At 41.9% G+C, this 19,140-nt stretch overlaps 1 protein-coding gene across 2 annotated transcripts in view; it reads left to right on the top strand.

Annotated features, from left to right (window-relative positions):
- The window catches only part of VTA1 (vesicle trafficking 1), a 92,601-nt gene that overhangs the window by 58,961 nt on the left and 14,500 nt on the right, over positions 1 to 19,140 (top strand). For both annotated transcript variants that reach the window (XM_019527260.1, XM_019527259.1), the window contains exon 5: positions 11,240 to 11,351. In XM_019527260.1, coding sequence (XP_019382805.1) covers positions 11,240 to 11,351 — 112 coding nt within the window. The remainder of the gene's footprint in view (positions 1 to 11,239; positions 11,352 to 19,140) is intronic.

Genomic DNA, 19,140 nt, shown 5'->3' with positions numbered 1-19,140 from the left:
CCCCCCCCCCCCAGACCCCCAACTTGTGTCAATTGTATATTTTTCTACAAGCAAGTCTGATGGGTGACATGGGTCACTCAAATTTCTCCTATAGAAAGGAGAAATATGTCAGTTTCTAGCAGGACTTTTCTGCACCTGAAGATGGAAAGGTACGAAGGATATGTAGAGGAAACCCCAAGAGAAATCCATTCTTGTAGCAGTGGCAAAATGAAGTCAGCCATGGAACCTGAAAAAGACATTAGAAAAATGGAAAAGCAGGGGGTGGGGGAGAATGACATAGCAATCAATGCAAATTGGTAGTTAGGAAGTGAAGAAAATTTCATAGGGGGAGATAAAGACATCAGAGGAAGATTCTCTGACTGGCCAGGCTGAGACCAATAAGGAGTTGGGGAAAAAAATCTTAACAATGGAATACTCCCATTTCTAGATAGAGATGGTAAAATTGTGAATGAAGCTGCAGAAAAAGCAAAAAAAATTGTATTTGGAAAGGAGCCAGATGATGTATTTTCCAGTCCAGTAGTGGCTAACAAGGATGTTAAGATCTAAAAGGAACTGTGACAGGGTGCCCGAAACACCCTGCCATGGGAGTGCCAGGAAGGAAACAAAGAAAATGAACGTACTCCAAGAAGCAGGAGAAACTGCAGCGAGCCCGGATAAGAAAAGCACCGTGCCTCAAACAATCAAAGGAACCGGCTGGGGCCATGGCAGATCAAAGGCTACTGCAGCAAACCCAGCTACCAGGGTTCGAAACCAGAAAAAGGAAACTGGCATGACCAAGGAAAAAGAAGGAAAACCATGTCAAAGAGAGAAAGAAGGAACAGCTGAGTCAGGCAGACAGCGAATGAGAGACTGCCATGGCCGACCCAGCTGGGGAAGAGGGAGGTTTAAGGGACGCTGAGGGAGCATTCAGTCATCGGGTGAAGAGAAGAAGAGACGAAGAGAAGAACAGGAGACCGGTAAGAGGCCACAGGTGGAGAACCAACCCCAGAGCTCAAGGGGGAGCTCCGGTTCCCTGGCTTACCTGATGAAGTCTGGCAAAGAGTTTACCCGGATGGGGAGAACTGGCACTGGAACAAAGGCTGCTGCTCAGCCGGTGAGTCCAGTCCCAGGGGGTGAAGATAACCACTCTGGGAATCTGGAAGAAGATTACACCCGAGGAGAGAGCGGGTCCGTCCCAACCCTGAAGGTAAGTGTAGGATCAGAAGGAAGGAATAGCTTTCTTGGGACCCATGCAGGAAGAACGGGGCAAGCAGCCAAACTAAGAGAGAGACTCCGGTCAGGGGTTCTTAAGACTGAGGCCAGAGCATCAGCATCATAGGTGAGTAACAACACGCCCAGAACATCTGGTACGGTTAGGGCAGGGTACGGGAATGGTGGAGCCCTGCAAAGATCAGCCAGCATCTTAAGCCTTAACAAACTCATTTGTCTCCCTAAGAGTGTCTTGGACATTTCTCATAACATCAAAGGTGTGGCAGGTGATTTTCCAAAGGACGAGACCTTAACATTTCAACAGGAAGATAATGCTGCTCTAGGTGGCATGCTATCAACCTCTTACAGGAACAAAAAAAAAAAAAGGCAAAGGACCATCCCAAGCCTGGGTGGTGAATTAGGTATAGCATGGTTTACTCATGGCAGTTTCTATTGCTGGTGCCAGGCAAGGGAATGATGAGACAATAGGTCTGACCATGTTTGAGCTCCCCAGTTAAAAGAACCAGGTACAGCTAAGTTGATCTAAAGGCAGCTTTAGGTAAAAGTTCAGAGTAAGACTCAGACTTAAACCTCCAGATTTTTAATGAGATTTGTTCATTGCTCCACTAATATGCTCCCTTTCCAAGATAGAAATATTTAAGTTAACAGACCCAAATAACTTGCACGCAAGAGTTAAAAAATTAACTGAGTAGATCTCCAGCCTGCTGCTGCTAATTTTTTATCTTGGAAAACTAGGGACGTTTTGGAAGACTGGAATAGAGAATAGTGTGCCTTTGAAAAGGGAAATGAAGATGACAATTGCCTTGTTATCTGCTAGCCTGACACACGTCCCAGGGAAAAAAAAACTGATACAGAATTCAGCTGGTTAATTATATTCTTACTTTAATGTTTTATACTAATCAGCATCATTTTAGGAAAAATAGGGCTTGGCAAGCAGACCTGATTTCATTCTTTGAGATTACGAGTTTAGTTTATAAAGATCACTTCTTAGACTTTTCAAAGCATTTGACTTAATACTGACATCCTGTTTAACAGCTAGCTCTATGAAATAACAATAGTATAATAGAACAACAGACTGCATAATAAAGGGATCCAGACTGGGATGACAGATATCCAAAAAATAGCCGTTGGGGGACTGTCAGGAAATGGGTTGTTTCTAGAGGGGTTTCACAAGAGTCAGCATTAGGGCTACTGCTGTTCAATACTTTTATCCATGATCTGGAAGTATTGACAGCACCAGTGCTAATAAAAATTTGTGTAAGACACAAACATAGGTGGAGAGGGCAAGGTAGCATACAGAGTGATCTAGATTGTTTGATAATCTTGGTTTTATTCAGACAAAATGCAGCCAAAGCAGAGAAATATGTGTAGGAACAAGGAATGCAAACTATTCTTATAAGGGGTGGGTGGGGGGAGTGACTCTGGGAAGGATCTAGGGACTGCAATGGACAAAAAAGCTGGAAATTTAACCCAGTGGCAAAAAAGGGCTTACTGCAGTGCTTAGACATGCATACAAGAGACTAGGAGTAAGGAAGTGCTTTTTATCTCTATACTGAAAGGGTAAAGACAGTCTTAGGATACAGTCTCACGTATCCACGATTCAAAAACTAAATTGTAAAGGGGATATCGAAGAGCACAAAGAACATGATGTAAGGGTGAAGAAAATGCCTTGTAGTAAATTTAGTAAGCGGAACAGATGCATCTTAAAAGAAGAGTGAAATGTGACTTAATGCATTGATATCATCATAGGTAAAAATATCAGGTGCTAAGAGGATTTTTAATCTAACATAAAAAGGCATACTATGAATCAGTAATTGGAAATTGAAGCCTGACAAATACATATTGGAGATTTATTTTTTTTTTCATGTGGGGAAGCAGGGTGATTAACCATTGGAATACACGACCAAAGGGTTTGTTTGGATTCTCTGTTTCTTGCTAGCTTTAAATGAAGACTGGGTCCTCATAGAAAATGTTTTACATAGACATGCAGATCTGTTTAAGAATGAACATAGTAGTGGTTTATGTTATATAGTAGGCAACTGTTGATCTTCTGGATCATAATGTACACAGAAGAGGTCTAGTCAGGTACCTGATGAATTTGCTTGTATGGAGTCCTGTGACCATCAGACCAAGACCTTCAACATGTATGCCTTGGCAAGAGTATGGAGTAGTGGAGGCTGCCCAAGACCTAGCATCCTCAAGATCTACTATTCCCACCCTTTAGACCATTGTCACAGAATCCAAAGGCCAGACTGGGTCCAGATGGTCAGTGCCTCAATGATTGTATATTCTGCCAGAGAGTAGCAGATCAAAACTGCTGACTGCCTAATGCCTCAGCAATATGTCAGAGTAAATTATCTTCTCTTCCCTTTTGCTTTTTAACTACTGCAAATATAGAAAAAACCCATTCATTTCAGGGACATTCATAATCCATATAGAAGGAGGAACAACACTGAAGGTTCTTCTGGACAGCAAAGTCAGGGTTCCAGTCCTCAGTAGTAGAATTGTAGACTTCGTTACTGTGGATACATATAACATACAACTTGGCCAAAAATGATCAAATTCTTTGCCTACAGATCTTGCTAAATCCTTTTTAGATCATGTTAAAGTTGTCTTACAAATTACCGTTGGAAAATAAACTCTATTAAAAGTAATCTTTAGGTTGAGTTTTTCTAAAACCACTTATATCTTGACTGAATATTCTCTAAGAAATGATAAATGTTCTTCTCTAATCAGTGTTTGTATTTATGATTTGAGCAAAAATGCTTGTAGCTTTAACTCTGTGTGATAGACTGCTCTGTGCATGTCTTTTCGCAGTATGTGATGATGTGAGCTTGGGTTCATGAAATCTCTGATTTAGTTATGCATCTCTGATTTAGTCAGTCTTTAATATCCATCACTAACCTGCCTTTTGCCTGGCTTCAAACTGAAATGGCTAAGTATGTCTGTCTCTCTCTCTCTCTCTCTCTAGCTTTTATTTCCACCATCCAAGCCTTTTCAGTAATTTTATGAGCACTTGTAGGAGCTGTGTCAAAAGCAGTAGAAAGTATCATTACTGCATTTGGCCCTTCATGCAACAAAGTGTTTACAAAGAAACTTATCTGTGGGGAAAAAAGGCTCTTACTATTGCACATTAAATATAACCATGCAACAGTTTGTACAGTTGAGTCACATCTTACACGTATTTAACTTACATGAATTCAGCCATACGCACTCAGCTGCTGGGGCTGGTTGCCGGGTGCCGGCCAGGGCACGATGTGTAGTGTGGCACCGCGTGGTACTGCCTGCATGTGCCTGCACAGCTGGGGGGCGGCAGCTCGCTCACGCTCAACTGGCTGCCCTGGCAGGACGATGCGGCAGAGGACGAGAGGGGTGAGGAGTACGGCGGGAAGGGTGATTTTAGCTGTATGTGATTTTCGCCTTATGCACTGACTTCAGCACGTAACCCCTGTGTAAGATGCGACTCAGCTGTACGCTGTTTTATAAAATGCATTAATGATAGTTTTTATCTCTGGCTAGAAACAAGTAGTGGAATTCATTTTGAGAAATGTTGCAGGCCTCTGTTTTACAAAAAGTTGCTGAGAAACAAGCCTGGGAAAGTAGAAACAAATTGCAATACAGCCTAACTTTTTAAATTAAAATAGTCTGCATTGAGTTTACCTTGTGCATAACTAGATGCTTTTTACCTTTTTAGTGGTTATTAACAATTCTGTCTGTTGTGCTGTTGTTATTTACTTTGGTGTTCACATAAATCCTATTTACAATTAAAATTTGTTAGTCAAAATTAGTGAGATCTGTTGAGAAATTTAGAACCTGGGTGAATTATCTGGAGCCAGACTGAATAAACTTTGAAAAGAAATCACAAGTAGTGCCTAAGATTGTAATTATGTTTATATGTTTTGCATTGTAGTGCATATGTTTCTTATTTCTAGTTTTGTGAGGGTTTTGGTTGTTTTAAAAGTTTTACTCCATCCTGTTAATAACATTTTATGGATAGAACATAATTTAAATTGTTTTACCATGTGCAAGCTATTATGTGCCACTTCCTTAGGCATCATGCATTTTCTTTTAATCCTCTCTTCTACTTAACTAAGTTGTGGAAAATTTCCCACAAAATGTAGTTGTGGTGTTGCAAGGAGGGAGAGAAAAAGAAAGGCAGAGGCTTAAATGTTCAGCGTTATTCTCTTCTTAACATTGTCTGGACACACACTTCTGAGTTAGGATGGTGCTGCTTTATTTTCTAGAGGAAGAAGGGGCTATGTTAATAAAGTGCACCTATCACCAAGGCTAAGTACAGACAGTCAAAAAGCCTGAGGCTAAATCAGTTCAATCTTTGTAGCTTAGTCTAAGCTGAACCAATAAGCAATGAACAGGTATTAAAATTTGAATGCCTGCAGAGGCCCAGGCCAGAAACTGGGGAGGCACTAGAGCACACCTCCTTGCTCAGCTGGAGCAGAAAGATTAGGCAAAGGCTAGCCCGCCCACCCTCTGGGGGGTGTGGTTTGTGGAAGAGATTGCAAAGCATTCTGGGATGCTTGAAGACTGTAAGTTAACTTGAATCTGGAGGGGATCAAGGACAGAAGTTCAATAAACCAATTTAACCTAAATCAATTAAGTCTGCCAGTACATCCATCCAGGTTTATCTTGAACCAGTTTTGGCCATTTTTAAAGTGGTTTATGTGCACTGAACTTCTTTGCTAGGGACAGACATTCAAAAAGTCTGACCCTGAATTGATTCAATCTTTGCAGGTTAGTCTAACCTGCCTAGGTTGAACCGGTTTGCAATTGCACGAACATTCCCTCTGGACTGAGGAACATTCCATCTGGACTGGCTCGGGCTAGAAGCTGGGGAGGCTCTCCCTTCCCTTCCACAGTGCTGAGCTGAGGGGGGTGTCGCTGATCCCCAGCAGGACACTCTGCTTAGGGAGGGGTTTAAATCCTCACCCTGCTTGCACTGTCCCAGGCATTTTTCCGCTCGCTGCTCAAGGGGCAGGAGTGTTGCTAGCCCCCAGCTAGTACTCTGAGGCAAAGGGGGTGGGGTGTGCAGTGCATGCATCTGTTGATGATACTGAGCTTTTCAATCCCCCTCTTCCTGCTTCTTCATAGTGTCGGCAAACCTGACAGGCAAGGGAGCCAGCAGGGGGCTGATAACAACAGCGTTTATCTACCCATCAACAAAAAAGCCTCTCTTATTAGTCCAAGCTCTTCTTAAGCAGCTTTTTCCAAGGAAGGAATGGAGGAACATTACCAGTTAACCTGTTAATTAGCTCCAAAAAGCCTTAAGCGGACACTGTTCTGTATTTCTGTCCCAGTGAAATTGGACACACTCACACGCGTGTTCTCTCAGAATTAGCTAGCATACCACGTGCCTAGGGTCCATGGGGCTGGGACCTGTGCTGTGGGAGATGGGAGGGAAGGGGGAATCCCTGCTTGAGCAGCATGCAACAAGGAGCGGGGTAGAGCAGGGAGAAGCAAGGCAGATCCTGCTGTGCCTGCAGTCTCCACTGGAGCTCTGGCTGGTGGAGCAGAGGGGCAGGGCCAACCCTGTTTCCTGGAGCAGGTAGCACAGCCCAGGGCTGCAAAGCATCTGGGATACTGAGGGACTCTGATTTAATTTAAACCAGGAAGGGGTCTGGGACAGACATTGCATAAACTAGTTTGATCCAAGTCAGTTAAGTCTGATACTACATTCAACCAGGTTTATCTTAAACCAGTTTTAGCCCTTTTGAAACTGGTTTATGTGCACTGAACTTACGTTCTGTGACAGGTTTAAACCAATTTCTGATCACTTAAACTGGTTTATGTGTAATGTCTGTCCCTAGCCCTGTTGTCTTACAGATTTAATTTGGTTTCTGATCATTTATGTCAATTATATGAATTTCCATCCCCAGCCCAAAAGTTCTTTTAACTCAGAAAGTTTAAATTGAGCTTCCAGTACAGCTACGCACCCATCAGCTAGCCACCAGAAACTCTAAAAAGATGAGCCTTTTGCTGTTTTAAAAGCTACTAGGATGCCAGAAGTAGAAGTGAACTCTAGTGTCGAGTGCTTCCTAATGACTAAGAGTAATAGGTTGTTATACTCCTAAAGGTTACTCAGATGAGGCAATATCAGCTATCATGGTGGTTCAGAAAGGGGTGGCAATCTTTCCCATAAACAGGAACCAATACATATAGACCTGCATCAACTTTAGTTTTTTGTTCCAATTTTTTAGGAAACCAGCTGATGAAATGATGCCTGTTTTCTGTAGCTAATACTACTGAGCATTTGGACAGCCTAATACATCACTAGCTGAGGCTTCCAAGTGGGAAGTTTCTTCAAGGAGAACTATGTGGGTAAAGGTCATTGCAGAAAGCCATTCTGGAAGAAGCAAAGCCATGAATTATGTTGGCATAAACTAGATTGAACAAAAAAAAGTCACTTCTAGCCAAGAAAGCCAAAAAAAAGTTTCACTTAGATATAAATAGAGCATATAAGATGCTTAAAGCTGTTGAGAATTAAAAGGCATGTTGAATAGAATAGACTTGAATATAGACATTCTTCCAATTAAATAGGAAATTATTATTATTCACCCAATTTGTCCTTGTAAATCACAAACAGATACTGAGAAAATACACACATTTTACATTTCAGTCCAGAAAAAAAAATCACTTTTTTCAGTAATATCACTATGCCTATACATGTAGGTGATTACCAATTTTAAGGAAATAACTTACTTGTAATTCTCTAAAAACATCAACTCAATTTGCAGTGGTGAGCAAAAAAGCCAATAAAATGTTGGGCATTATTAAGGGAATTGAAAACAAAACTGAGAACAATATCATGCCATTATAGAAATCCATGGTGCATCCACATTTTGAATCTTTTGTGCTGTTCTAGTGTCTACATCTCAAAACAGATATAGTAGAATTAGAAGAGATACAGAGGATACCAACCCAAATGATCAGAGGTGTGGAGCAATTCCTATACCCAGTGGAACTAGGACTAGGCTAGGCCTCTTCAGTTTAGAAAGGAGAGGCTGAGAGAGGAGAGATGATGTATAAAATCATGAAGGGTATGGACCAAGTGAACGGGGAACTATTGTTCACTAAGTCCCAGAATACTAGAACCAGAACTGAAATTAGGTGGCAGGTTTGAAACAGAGTACTTTTTTATTCAGCACATAGTTCACCTGTAGCAATCAGTTCCACAAGTTGTGGTGGAAGCAGACCATAGAAGGTGGTGGAGGCAGTTTCAAAAAAGAATTAGACATATTTATGCATAATAGCTCTATTAATAGGTGTTGAATAGAATGGTTGGAGATGTTTCCAGTGGTATGCCTGAACCAATACTGGTGGATTCCAGGGAAAGTAATGAATAGGGGATAGGTCATTCTTAGTCTAGATATATCTGGTTCAGTTCTTTCCCTCTAAAGCATCCATCCCTGCCACTGAGACAGGATAGTGGGCTAGATGGACCATCAGTTTGACCCAGTATGGCACATCTTAACATTCTTAGAAGTGAAATATTTCACCATTGACCTTGTGACAAGTTACTCAGAGTTGAATTTGTTGTTTGGTGTTATGCATGTACACAGAACTAAAAGATAAGCAACTATGCAACAAAACTTCTTCATTTGTTGATTCTAGCGACATTATAAACAGGGATCTAGGGTTTCCTGGTTTTATCAGAGAGAACACGGATTTTCTCTTTTAGCAGAGAAACCCACAGGTTTCTCGCTTTTGCAAAGACTTTTGCAGGCTGGTAGAGTTTTAGCCTGCAAGAGCTATTTGCAAAAAGGGCAGGAAAGCCCCAAGCCTGCCCAGAGGGGGAGGGAGAGGCAGAAGGGCGGGGCCTATGGCTTTTAGTTAGTTGCAAGGCTTAGGTCAGGCTCACTTTCCTCCTGGAACCTGTGAAGTAGTAAGTGGGGCTTGCAGGGGACTGGGGGGTTGTGGGGCAGGGCTGGGGTGGAAGCTGGCTGGGGGCTGAGAGCGGGGAGGTTTTGGGGACATGCACGGAGTGCCCAACTGGCTCCAGATCTCCCCACTTGGAGCCAGAGTGCCCAGCCAGGGGCGTGTGAAACTGAAGTGGCTTTAGTAGCACATGGAGGTGCCAGCTGGGAGCAGGGAGATGTTGAGCCAGCCAGGCACTTCGTGTTGTTCACTCTCAGGGCAGGGGGTCCCACACCTGCAGATCTGTGCGGGGGACAGGATGCGGGCTTGAGTTCCTGCGCTGCTTCCTTCCTGTGGGGCCATTGTAGCCCCACAGGCACAACCTGGCGTGTTGTCCCCAGCTGCGCCAGGTGAGGCAGAGGGGAGCAAGGCGACAGATTGCCATTAAAGGCCCCCCACAGGGCGGGTTTTATCAGAGAATCTGCCATTTTTTATCACAGAAAACCAGGATCCCTGATTATAAAATACTAAAGCAAAACTTACAGTTTTTTAACCCACCAGAAGTTCCAAGTCAGACTGTAACCACAGATTCCTTTTATAAGTTTGTGCTTGCTTCTAAATGTCTATTTAGAATTTGAAATTTTATGTCTATATAACAAAAAATACTTGCATAAAAAAGTAATGTATCAAATAAAAAACACACAAGGATATTTTTTCTGGATGGTCTATACAAGTACATTTTACTTTTTTATTCATATTTAAGATGCAAGCCATTTTTAGGAGAAACATTTTATTGTAAAATGCTTATTTGAGGAAATACTGTATTATAAAAGTCCAGAATTATTTTTTTGACAGATAAGTATTTGAAATTTATTAGAAATGAGAAATCTTATTTACAAGTTCTTCAAAAGTTATAGAGATGTATTGTTTTCTTTTATTTCTTTACCATAGTAACTGTTATAAAAAGACTGTCTGTTCTGCATATCCATAGAGCTGTCCAGCATGCTGGGGTATGCCTGCAGTGGCCTAAGGCAGTGGTGGTCAACCTTTCTTGTTTGGCAGGCTGGATAAGTAGTGCCCAATTCATCTGCAGCCCAGATCCTACGGTGGTCTGGATCTGGTGCCTGGGATGGTGGGGCCCCATCTGGCTGTACAGAAGGGTTTGGGGGCCAGTCTAGCCCCAACTCAGCCCTGTGGAGGTAGGGAGCTTGATGTGGCTCATTTGGGGAGATGGGAGAGAAGCAGGAGTCATGGACCCAGCTGCAGAGAGTGGAGGGGGTGTGGTACAACCCCATCTCATCCTTGTAGGGGTGAGTGGGGTAGGGGGTAGTGTGGCCATGCCCTGACCTAACTGTGGTGGTGGTGGTAAGGGTGTGGGGTCCAGTCCTGGCCTGGCCCTGATCCAACAGCAGCGGGGCTTAGGGTATGGAGTTTAGGAATTTGGAAGCAAGAAGGAAGTGGCTGTATTCATTGCCACCACGCCCTTGCCGCCAAATTTCCCCACCCGTGGGGAGCCCCATGGGCTGGATATCATGGCTCCACAGGCCACTTTGGTATGCATGCTAGAGGTTGAGTACCAGTGGCCTAAGGCAGAGCCATGCAGAGATTCCCAGTGTTAGCTGTGCATGAACCAACCTCAGAACCAAAATAATATAACTGTTAGTGTGGTATTGTATCTAGGTTACTAAGCACTTCATCTCAATAGAGCTAAGTTCATTAATCTGGGTACTGTACTGAAGTAACTCTTGTGTACTTCTGATTCTGAAGCTGTTGTGTTCAGAGCTTGCTTAGAATGTAGGTATGGTACTGCCTTGCATGAGATTGACATAGTTGGACTATGTTTTCCATATTTACACTCAAGAGTGGTGCACTCAGAAAGATGTCTCAAATTTTCACCTCTTGCTGAGATCCCATGCAAGTGGGATCAGTTAATTGATTTACTTTATCTTAGCCATTATGTTTAGAGTGGTATCAAGTGATTGTAGAGAAAATTAATATTGTTATGGTTGTGGTGTTTATTGTTTAATTTTGGAATGCAGTGGAAAGTCTAAATCATACTAAATACAATGTTTGAAGATCACAAATCATAAAAGATGTTAAAGTCACAGAAAACAGACTATACAAACTACACTTTTATGTTTTTCTTTTTTACATCCTATAGAATGTCCAACACAGAAAGTATTCTAGATGGAAGGCTGCATATATTCATAACTGCTTAAGGAACGGAGAGACTCCTCAACCTGGACCTATTGGAATGGAAGGGGAAGATTATGGTACACACTTTCTATTTCACATAAAATATCACCAACAGGTTGGATGGTCTGATGACTTAATTAACGACAACCTCATCTTACAGAAGCGGCGCACACTCTGAATGTTCCAGCTCCTTTTCCACCTCTCATGTCTAAGCGGCATTTATCAGAAACACAACTGCCATCAAACTGTTAAGACTTTTAGATTCCTTACATAACTTTATTTTGGTCTACATTGCATGCTCAAAAGTGATCTACTTGGGTATCTAACTCCACGTAAGGTCTGAGATTCAGTTCCATATAAAGATGCAAACAAATTCCCCAAAGCTCCCTGAGACTTAGTCATAGACAAACAGGCTGCTCACAGATATTAAAAACAAAACAGAAAACAGCACTTGAAATTTCATACACTTCCACACTGAGCCCAGCATGTGCCCAGAAGAAGTAGTGTGTTATTTGGACCTGGCTTGCCTATCGTCTGTATAGGTCAGGAGCTTTAGTAGGGCTTGTATGGCTTTTTTTATCCAATAGCTGATTGAATCAGCTTCAGATAAAAAGCATCAAAAAGCCCCACTGAAGCACCTGATCTATGTAGACACTGCTAAGCTGGGTCAAAGTAGTGTACTGCTGCTTCCAGTAAAGCACTTTTTTGGAGGGTGGGGGTTAATGTCTGCAAGCAGCCACAATAACTAGTTTGAAGAGGAGGAGGAAGAGGGTCAACACACTCACCCTTTAGTTTAATTTCCAGAAAACAGAGACAAAGTTTCTAGGACCTGTTTAGTCCGAAGGGATTTGAATCTGTCTCTCTCACTTCCCAGCAAAGCATCCATTGGCTGTGGTTCTGGCAGGGCTGAGAGCATCCTCCTGTTGAAGCTGGGCCATTGGGCATCCAAGCTGGAAAGAGTCATGGGTCTAGAAGAAGAGCAACCAAAAACAGTAGGAATTTCTGACCTGGTCAGTAGATGACCTCACTCCCAAAGCATATTTTTATCCGAATACTATTGAATGCCAAATAAAACAGCATTGGAAGCAGCAGCTTTTGGACCAATTAGTCAGTTCTCCCAATTGACTGCAGCTCAGAATAGCCATAGAGCGTTGCACCATGGCTACACTTGATTTCCGCCACCCTCCCATCACAGCTAAACCAGGAATAACAAAGAGCTAAAAAAAAACCAATTCCTCTTCAGCCCTGTTAGAGCTCCATTATGCCGTCACAGAAGAGATGGTATCTGGCCTCTAGTCTTTGCTCCAAACAACTAGAGTGATTTGATTGTCATTAAAACTTTGGAGTTCACTAAGGAAAAAATGTTTAAAACTTTTAGAATGATTTAGCAAATGAATGCATTTGTGTTGGAGTAAGAATGCTGGCAGTTATGGTAATTTTTCACTATTTGGAGTAAAATCTTGCATTTCCAGAACTAAAGTTTGAAACTCTGATTATGATAAAGATTAAAAGTGTTAATTTTATGGAAATGAATTGTCCTGGAATAGGTTTTTCAATTAGTTCCAGTAACAAGCAAATACTTTTGCTGCATACAATTCAGCATAGTACAATGCATGATTTCCCCATGTTTCTGCTAGTGAAACCACTAAAATTCAAAATAACTGTAAGTGCTATTGAAGTGGTAAATTCTGTGACACACTTCCTTGGATCCCTCAAGCATAGTCTAACCACCCTGGCAGCAGGACATTGTATGTTGTTGTCCCTCTTCTTTACCTATGGCAGGTGTTATGCCTTGTGGTTGTGTGACAGTTGTGTGTGTAGTTTTAGGAATATTTGGACAAGGATTTGTCCGTGATAGTTTGAATAGGGATGATCCTGCTTCAAGCAGGGGGTTGGACTAGATGACCTCCTTTCAGGCCTGCTTTTCTATGATTTGAAGTTTATCAAGTGGCTATTTAAATTCTGTAGTGTTTGGTACCAAGATGCACACTCATTATTTAGACTTTACCTTGTTCTGCTGTGGATTCTGAAGTATGATTAGAAAATTGACATTAAAAATAGTATCTCCGTGTTTCTATTTAGTTAAAAATGTGTTAAAAAGTAGGGGACTAATTTTTTTTTATTATTATTAATCTTCATTATGGTCTTGGTTTTTTTTGTTTACTCCTCTTTCCTGTATACTGAAGTGGGAAGGGAGGACAGGAATAACCTACAGTTCAGAAAAGATCAGGCTTGGTCTGAGTTCAAATAAAGGATGCTACTCCAGGTGGTAGTCACTAGATGATTCTTCAAAGGAATGTAAATAATAATAGTAGAAAAACTGCTGTTCCTGATTTTTGGGAAAATGTATATACTTAAGATAGTTTGTGGATAACCTACTCCTAAGAATCAGTTTTTCTTAAGACTGTTTGAATTAGACATTAATTTATGCCATGAATCATAGAGTTTTATATCCCTTCCACAATGATTGTATACCTGAATAACTGTTTGGAGTCATACATGGAAAACACAATCAATGAAAAATTCTGAGGGGAAAATGCTTCTTCCTGGCAGTTGTCAAAATATGCATATTATCTGTTGCATTTTTAGGTAAACTATGGCTGGCCATTTTTAAAATCTTTTATTGTAATTTTAATCTTACCTGGCACAGTTTGGTACTTCTAGGCTTTCAGATTTCAAAAATTGCTTAAACCTTTCCCTTCTCTGTTTATGTATAAGTTACAGTCCCCATTTTCCTTCTCATTTATGTATGCAAAACAATTCCTTTTTGCTGTAGTGTTAATTAATTTCTAAACTGATTTTGTAACCTAAGTTTACTCTTAATTGGCAGTACGTGATTAGCATACATTTTTAAAAATAAGCATGAACAACCTGAAGGATTGACACACGAGTAAGTTATGTACAGTCCCAGTGGTTCCAAAACACAATGTTAAAATACAAGTGATTTTAATAAATATTTATGGGAACCCGTATTCATAGACTCATAGAAAATTAAGGTTGGAAGGAACCTTATGAGGCCATCTAGTCCAGCCCCCTGTTCAAACCAGGGCCATCCCCAACTGTGTCATCCCAGCCAAAAACTGCATACTTAAAAAGCAACTTCTCCTCCTCTTCTTTCCAGCTAGTCCTTCCTGAACAGTTTATACTCATCCAAGACAGTACTTCAGTCATACAAGCTGTCTAATGCATATACAGTCAAATCATAGTTCAGTGATTATGCAAGGACTCAGATTCTTCCTGCTTGTTTCCCAGGATCCATGCATTTGTGTAAAGACACCTGAGGTGTAACTAGTTGACTGCCATACTTTCTCAGAAAGAATGAGGCGGCCTCCCCTGTTGCCCCCTCCTGCTTGTGCTTACTCCAGGTCACCTGCTTCCCTATTACTTCAGGACAAACCTAGTTTAAAGCCCTCCCCACTAGGTTAGCGGGCTTATCTGCAAAGATGCTCTTCCCTCTCCTTGTCAGGTGGGTCCAGTCTCGTCTTAGCAATCCTTCTTGGAAGAACAACCTATGGTTGAAGAAGCCAAAGCCCTGCTGGCGACATTGTCTGTGCACCCGGACGTTAATCTGCAGGATATGTCTGCTCCTGCCTAGGCCCTTCTGAAGGATCAAGGGAGAGCACCACCTAAGCTTGTTTCCTTTGCCTTTGTTTCCTTCACCAAGAACCCTGTGGTCACTTTTGATCTACTCAAGATTGTCCCTGGCAGCATCATTGGTGCCCACATGGATGAGCAGTATGGGGTATTAGTCAGAGAGCCAGATGAATCTTGGTTATCTTTCTGTGACATCTTGGATCTGGGCTTTAGACAAGCTGCAGACAGGTGCCTCCATCGCCTGCAGAATGGAGTCTCCAAAGCACCACCACCCATCACTTCCTCTCGGTGGCAGTGGTCTCGTTCCTCCCAACCTTAGAGAGGCGTGGCTTGGCCTCTTTCCCTGACAGAACATGCTCCTTCTCTGTTGCTAGGGCTCCATATCTGTTCTCTAGGCAAACCACTGCAGGTGGGGATAAAGACCTGTCCCCTGCCAGGCATCACAACCTTCCAGCTTCCACCTTCCTGGGAGTTCATGTCCTCTTCCTTCTCTAGTGCTGCCTTTCAGTCCTTCCTCTCCAGTCCTAGAGGTCATCTCCAGCATCCAGTAGGTGAACTCCTCATGCTGGAGGGTGTTTCAGAGCCTGGTCACTTCTTCCTGTACCTCTCTTGCATGCTCCCTGAGGGACACCCCCAGGAGGCACTGCTCACATCACGGGCACTCCCTCACCTGGCTGTCACTGGAAGAAACCTGCCAGCCACAGTCCCCACAGCGCCAAACCAGGACCTGGGTGGAAGCCTTGACAGTGGGCGTTCTGCCTGGACAGACACCTCACGGGTGCAAGCAGAGGAAGAGCTGGCTGTGGCAGTGGCTCTGGTTTTGCAACATCCTCCAGCCATCTCTTAAATCTGCTGCCTCTCTCTTCCTGCTCCTCCAAGTAGGCCTTCTCTAATAATCTCCCCTATAAGCTAGCCACTGCTCCGTGTAAACATCTTTCAGTGCGATTGCCAAACTGATAGTTTAATTGTAAAAATATTTTGGTAGTTTCCGTTTCTCCCAAAGGAGCCTAAGCATTTTAGAAACAGTGGAACTTACTACACTTGCCACTAAATAGTTGCCTCCAAGCTGGAGCAAAGCATCCAGTCCTTTAGCTGCATGCATTTAGGAGGTAAAGAATACATCTATGTTTAACTGAAACTAGATGCTTAGTTGTGCAGAATTAAGCCTGACTGAACTTGAGGATTTTAAAATGCTGATGCCTATGCAATTGTATAAATCATGATGCAGCTAGTTTGACTATCATTGATTTTACAGTGATTTAACTTTAAATTAATTAAGTTGGCATTCATCAAGTTCACAGTGATAGTGTTCACAACAGAACACATCTGCTTCTATAAAGTTGTGTGACTTCTGAGCAAAGTGAGATATTCCTGTTATAACTTTCCATCTTCAGTGTTGTACAAATAACAACTGGTTCTTACAATAGTCTAAAGTTTTAATATGTTGCCTTTGTTTGCAGTTTGGAAAAAGATAAAGAGAGGAAGTGACTTTTTTTCAAGGCCTGAGAAAAAGGTGTAGTCTAAAGGGAAAGTAGAATTTAGTTTTTCACACTTCCTGCTGTACTCAAAACGCTAGTTTTCACTGCTTGTCACTTCTGTTATTCTTAAGAATTTGTATTCCCATTGCCCAGTTGTAAGCAAGTGTAAATTAATGGCAACAGTATCTTTAGTGATGATGATCTAACCTTTAATAAGTTGCTATTCAAATGGTGCTTGCAGTACATGTTACTAATTAGCAGGCTATATTTTTGTGTGACATGTTTTGATTCATTTGGAAAGATTTTTATGTCCAGGTAATAAAATGACAAAATGCTTTTTGTACTTTGTATCAGATAAGTGCATGTACAATAACATTTCAGGCATTATTGAGCCAAAGATCATACTCAAATAGATATTTAGTAGAAGATTCTGGAGAAAGAACCTTGTCAATTCTTGCTTTGTCTCTCATAAAAAGAAAAGCATCATTGTTCAAACACACTGCTGGACTTTCCCCATTCCTTTCTGCTTGCTCACTTTCTTCCTTCTCTTGCAAATGGAAAAAGTCCATGTTTAAATAGAATGAAACTAGCCCTCTGTAGCTTGACAAATTACCATACTTTTTCCAAAGTGTGATTCTCCCTATCATTCTTGAAAACCATACTGTAACTCTTAGAGATGTTTTTACAGTAATATAGCCATTCTCTGTGCAGTTTTGCTGTTGAACTTATGGAGGCTTTTGTCTGCATGCCACAAAACCATGGAAACTAAAATGACAGACTTAATATATTAATATGGTTAGAATAAGAGTCATTCAGGAGAGTTCCTGGGTCATCTAATAAGTTTTTTGTGCCAGTAAGGAAGAATCCATTTATAAACTATAAAGTTTAAATATTTAATAGCTCCTGAAAAAACAAAGAATATGTGTTATATTTTACTAACTGTAGCCATTTATGTGACAGAACTCCAAGAAATCTTTGCTGTCTTTACTAGGAACAAATTGTAGAAGCAATGAACCCTGACTCTCACAGGGTAGAGGTATTTGAGTTTTTACCTGAGTTATGGAAAGTATGTTAAATAGCAGCATTCTTAGAGAAGTGTAGAAGCCATGTGTTTTTAATAAATAGTGGAACACAATAAGAAAGTGAAGTGATTTGAAATTTAAATTATTGTAGGGAAGACGTGTTTTAGAGGTTTGTGTGTGAGGTTGCTTGTTCCTTTTCACAAAAAAAAGAGGGAAAAAGGTTTTGCAAAGAAGTTTTCAACACTTGTATCCCAGGCTGCTTAGGTTAAGCCCTAACTTAATTCTAAGCTATTTTATCTTTATACGTTTCTTGGATATCTCAACGAGATAGCGTGTAAAATGTTGACTTACTAAGTAAACAAATATATGTGTCAGTGCAATGGAATGTGTGTATTATGTAGGTATGTATTCCAGCATTTTAAATTAAAACATATTGCATTGTGGGATTATTATAATACTCTAGAATAGTTACATCTACAGTGTTTTCAAGCGCAGACTGCTATCTTCAGAACAGAGAGTTTAGATAGATGCAATCTTAAAAAGTAGGTAGCAAAAGTGGCATTATTGAAGAAGGTATACAGAGAGTGGTAGCAATTTATTCACATTAGGTTTAGATTTTTAAGTATGTTTTGGCTCGTGATGTATATTTATTAAATAATTTCAACTAGGACAGATTTTTTATATAGCAGAACAAGAAATCTGGTAAATTTGAAACAAAGATGATTTCAGTCTCAGACGTTGTGAAAGGCTTTATTACAAGAAAGTTAAGTGCTGAAACAGCATATATAGGCTGTTGCTGTAGATTTTAAAAACAAGCTGGACTAACATCTGTTAAGGATGGTTTAAGTATATTTTTCCAGCCTCAGTGCAGGGGAGGGAGGTGGATAAAATGACCTCTTTCAATACCTTCCAACCCTACACTTTTGTGATTCTGTTTAGTTCATTAAGCTAGTTTTTTACTTTTTTTGTTTGTAAAACCACAGAAGTCCCAGTGTTTACCTTTAAATGATTTGTACTTTAAAAGAGGACTGTAAAACTGAATATGATGATCCCAGCAATATGTCTACGTTTAATTTATCAATCTGCTTAGGACCTTGAGCTCTCTGAACTCGTTTGTCTTCCAACTCCATTTTGCATGTGGGGCTTTTCTTGGCTTCCACGTACCTCCCTGTACAAGGATTCCTGTGGGACAGGGGTGGGCAAAATATGGCCATTCTATCCAGCCTGCAGGACCCTAAAAATTTTTGAAAATTAATATTTTTCTGTCTTTGGCTCCTGTCAAAAATGACAGGAGACAGGGGCAGTAGGACCCAGGGGAAGCCCGGTAGGCTCCCACAACAGCAGAGCCTGTCTGCCCCCCTCCCCCTCCCCCCCAGCCAAAAGCCCCAGCAGGGGCTTCTGGCCTAGGACCATGTGACTGCCCTGTGCCAGAACCTCAGGTAAGGGTTGGGGGAGAGGAAGGGCAGGAGACGACCAGGTGCTGAGCACAGGGAAAAGCGGCCCCTTGCACACCCTGTGGTCCGCGCTCCCTGCTGCAGCTGCTTGCAGCCCACACAGGGCTGTTGTGAGCAGGCACAGGCAGCCCCAGGTGGGCTGCGAGTGGCTCCAGCATGGGGCACTGGCCATGGGGTGGGCGAGGGGCCGCTTCTCCCCCCACCCCCCGCGGTCAGCACCACCATCTAATCCACTGCCAGCCTGGACCCTGCACTGGCTCTGGGCTCACCTGTGGGGCTGTGCACAGCAGCAGCAGCTGGCCACCCCCCCCCCCCCCC

The sequence above is a fragment of the Gavialis gangeticus genome, unplaced genomic scaffold (genome assembly GCF_001723915.1).
Source record: "Gavialis gangeticus isolate Ggan-Ray unplaced genomic scaffold, GavGan_comp1, whole genome shotgun sequence".
Lineage (NCBI taxonomy): Eukaryota > Metazoa > Chordata > Crocodylia > Gavialidae > Gavialis > Gavialis gangeticus.
This window is presented reverse-complemented; position numbering and strand designations above follow the sequence as displayed.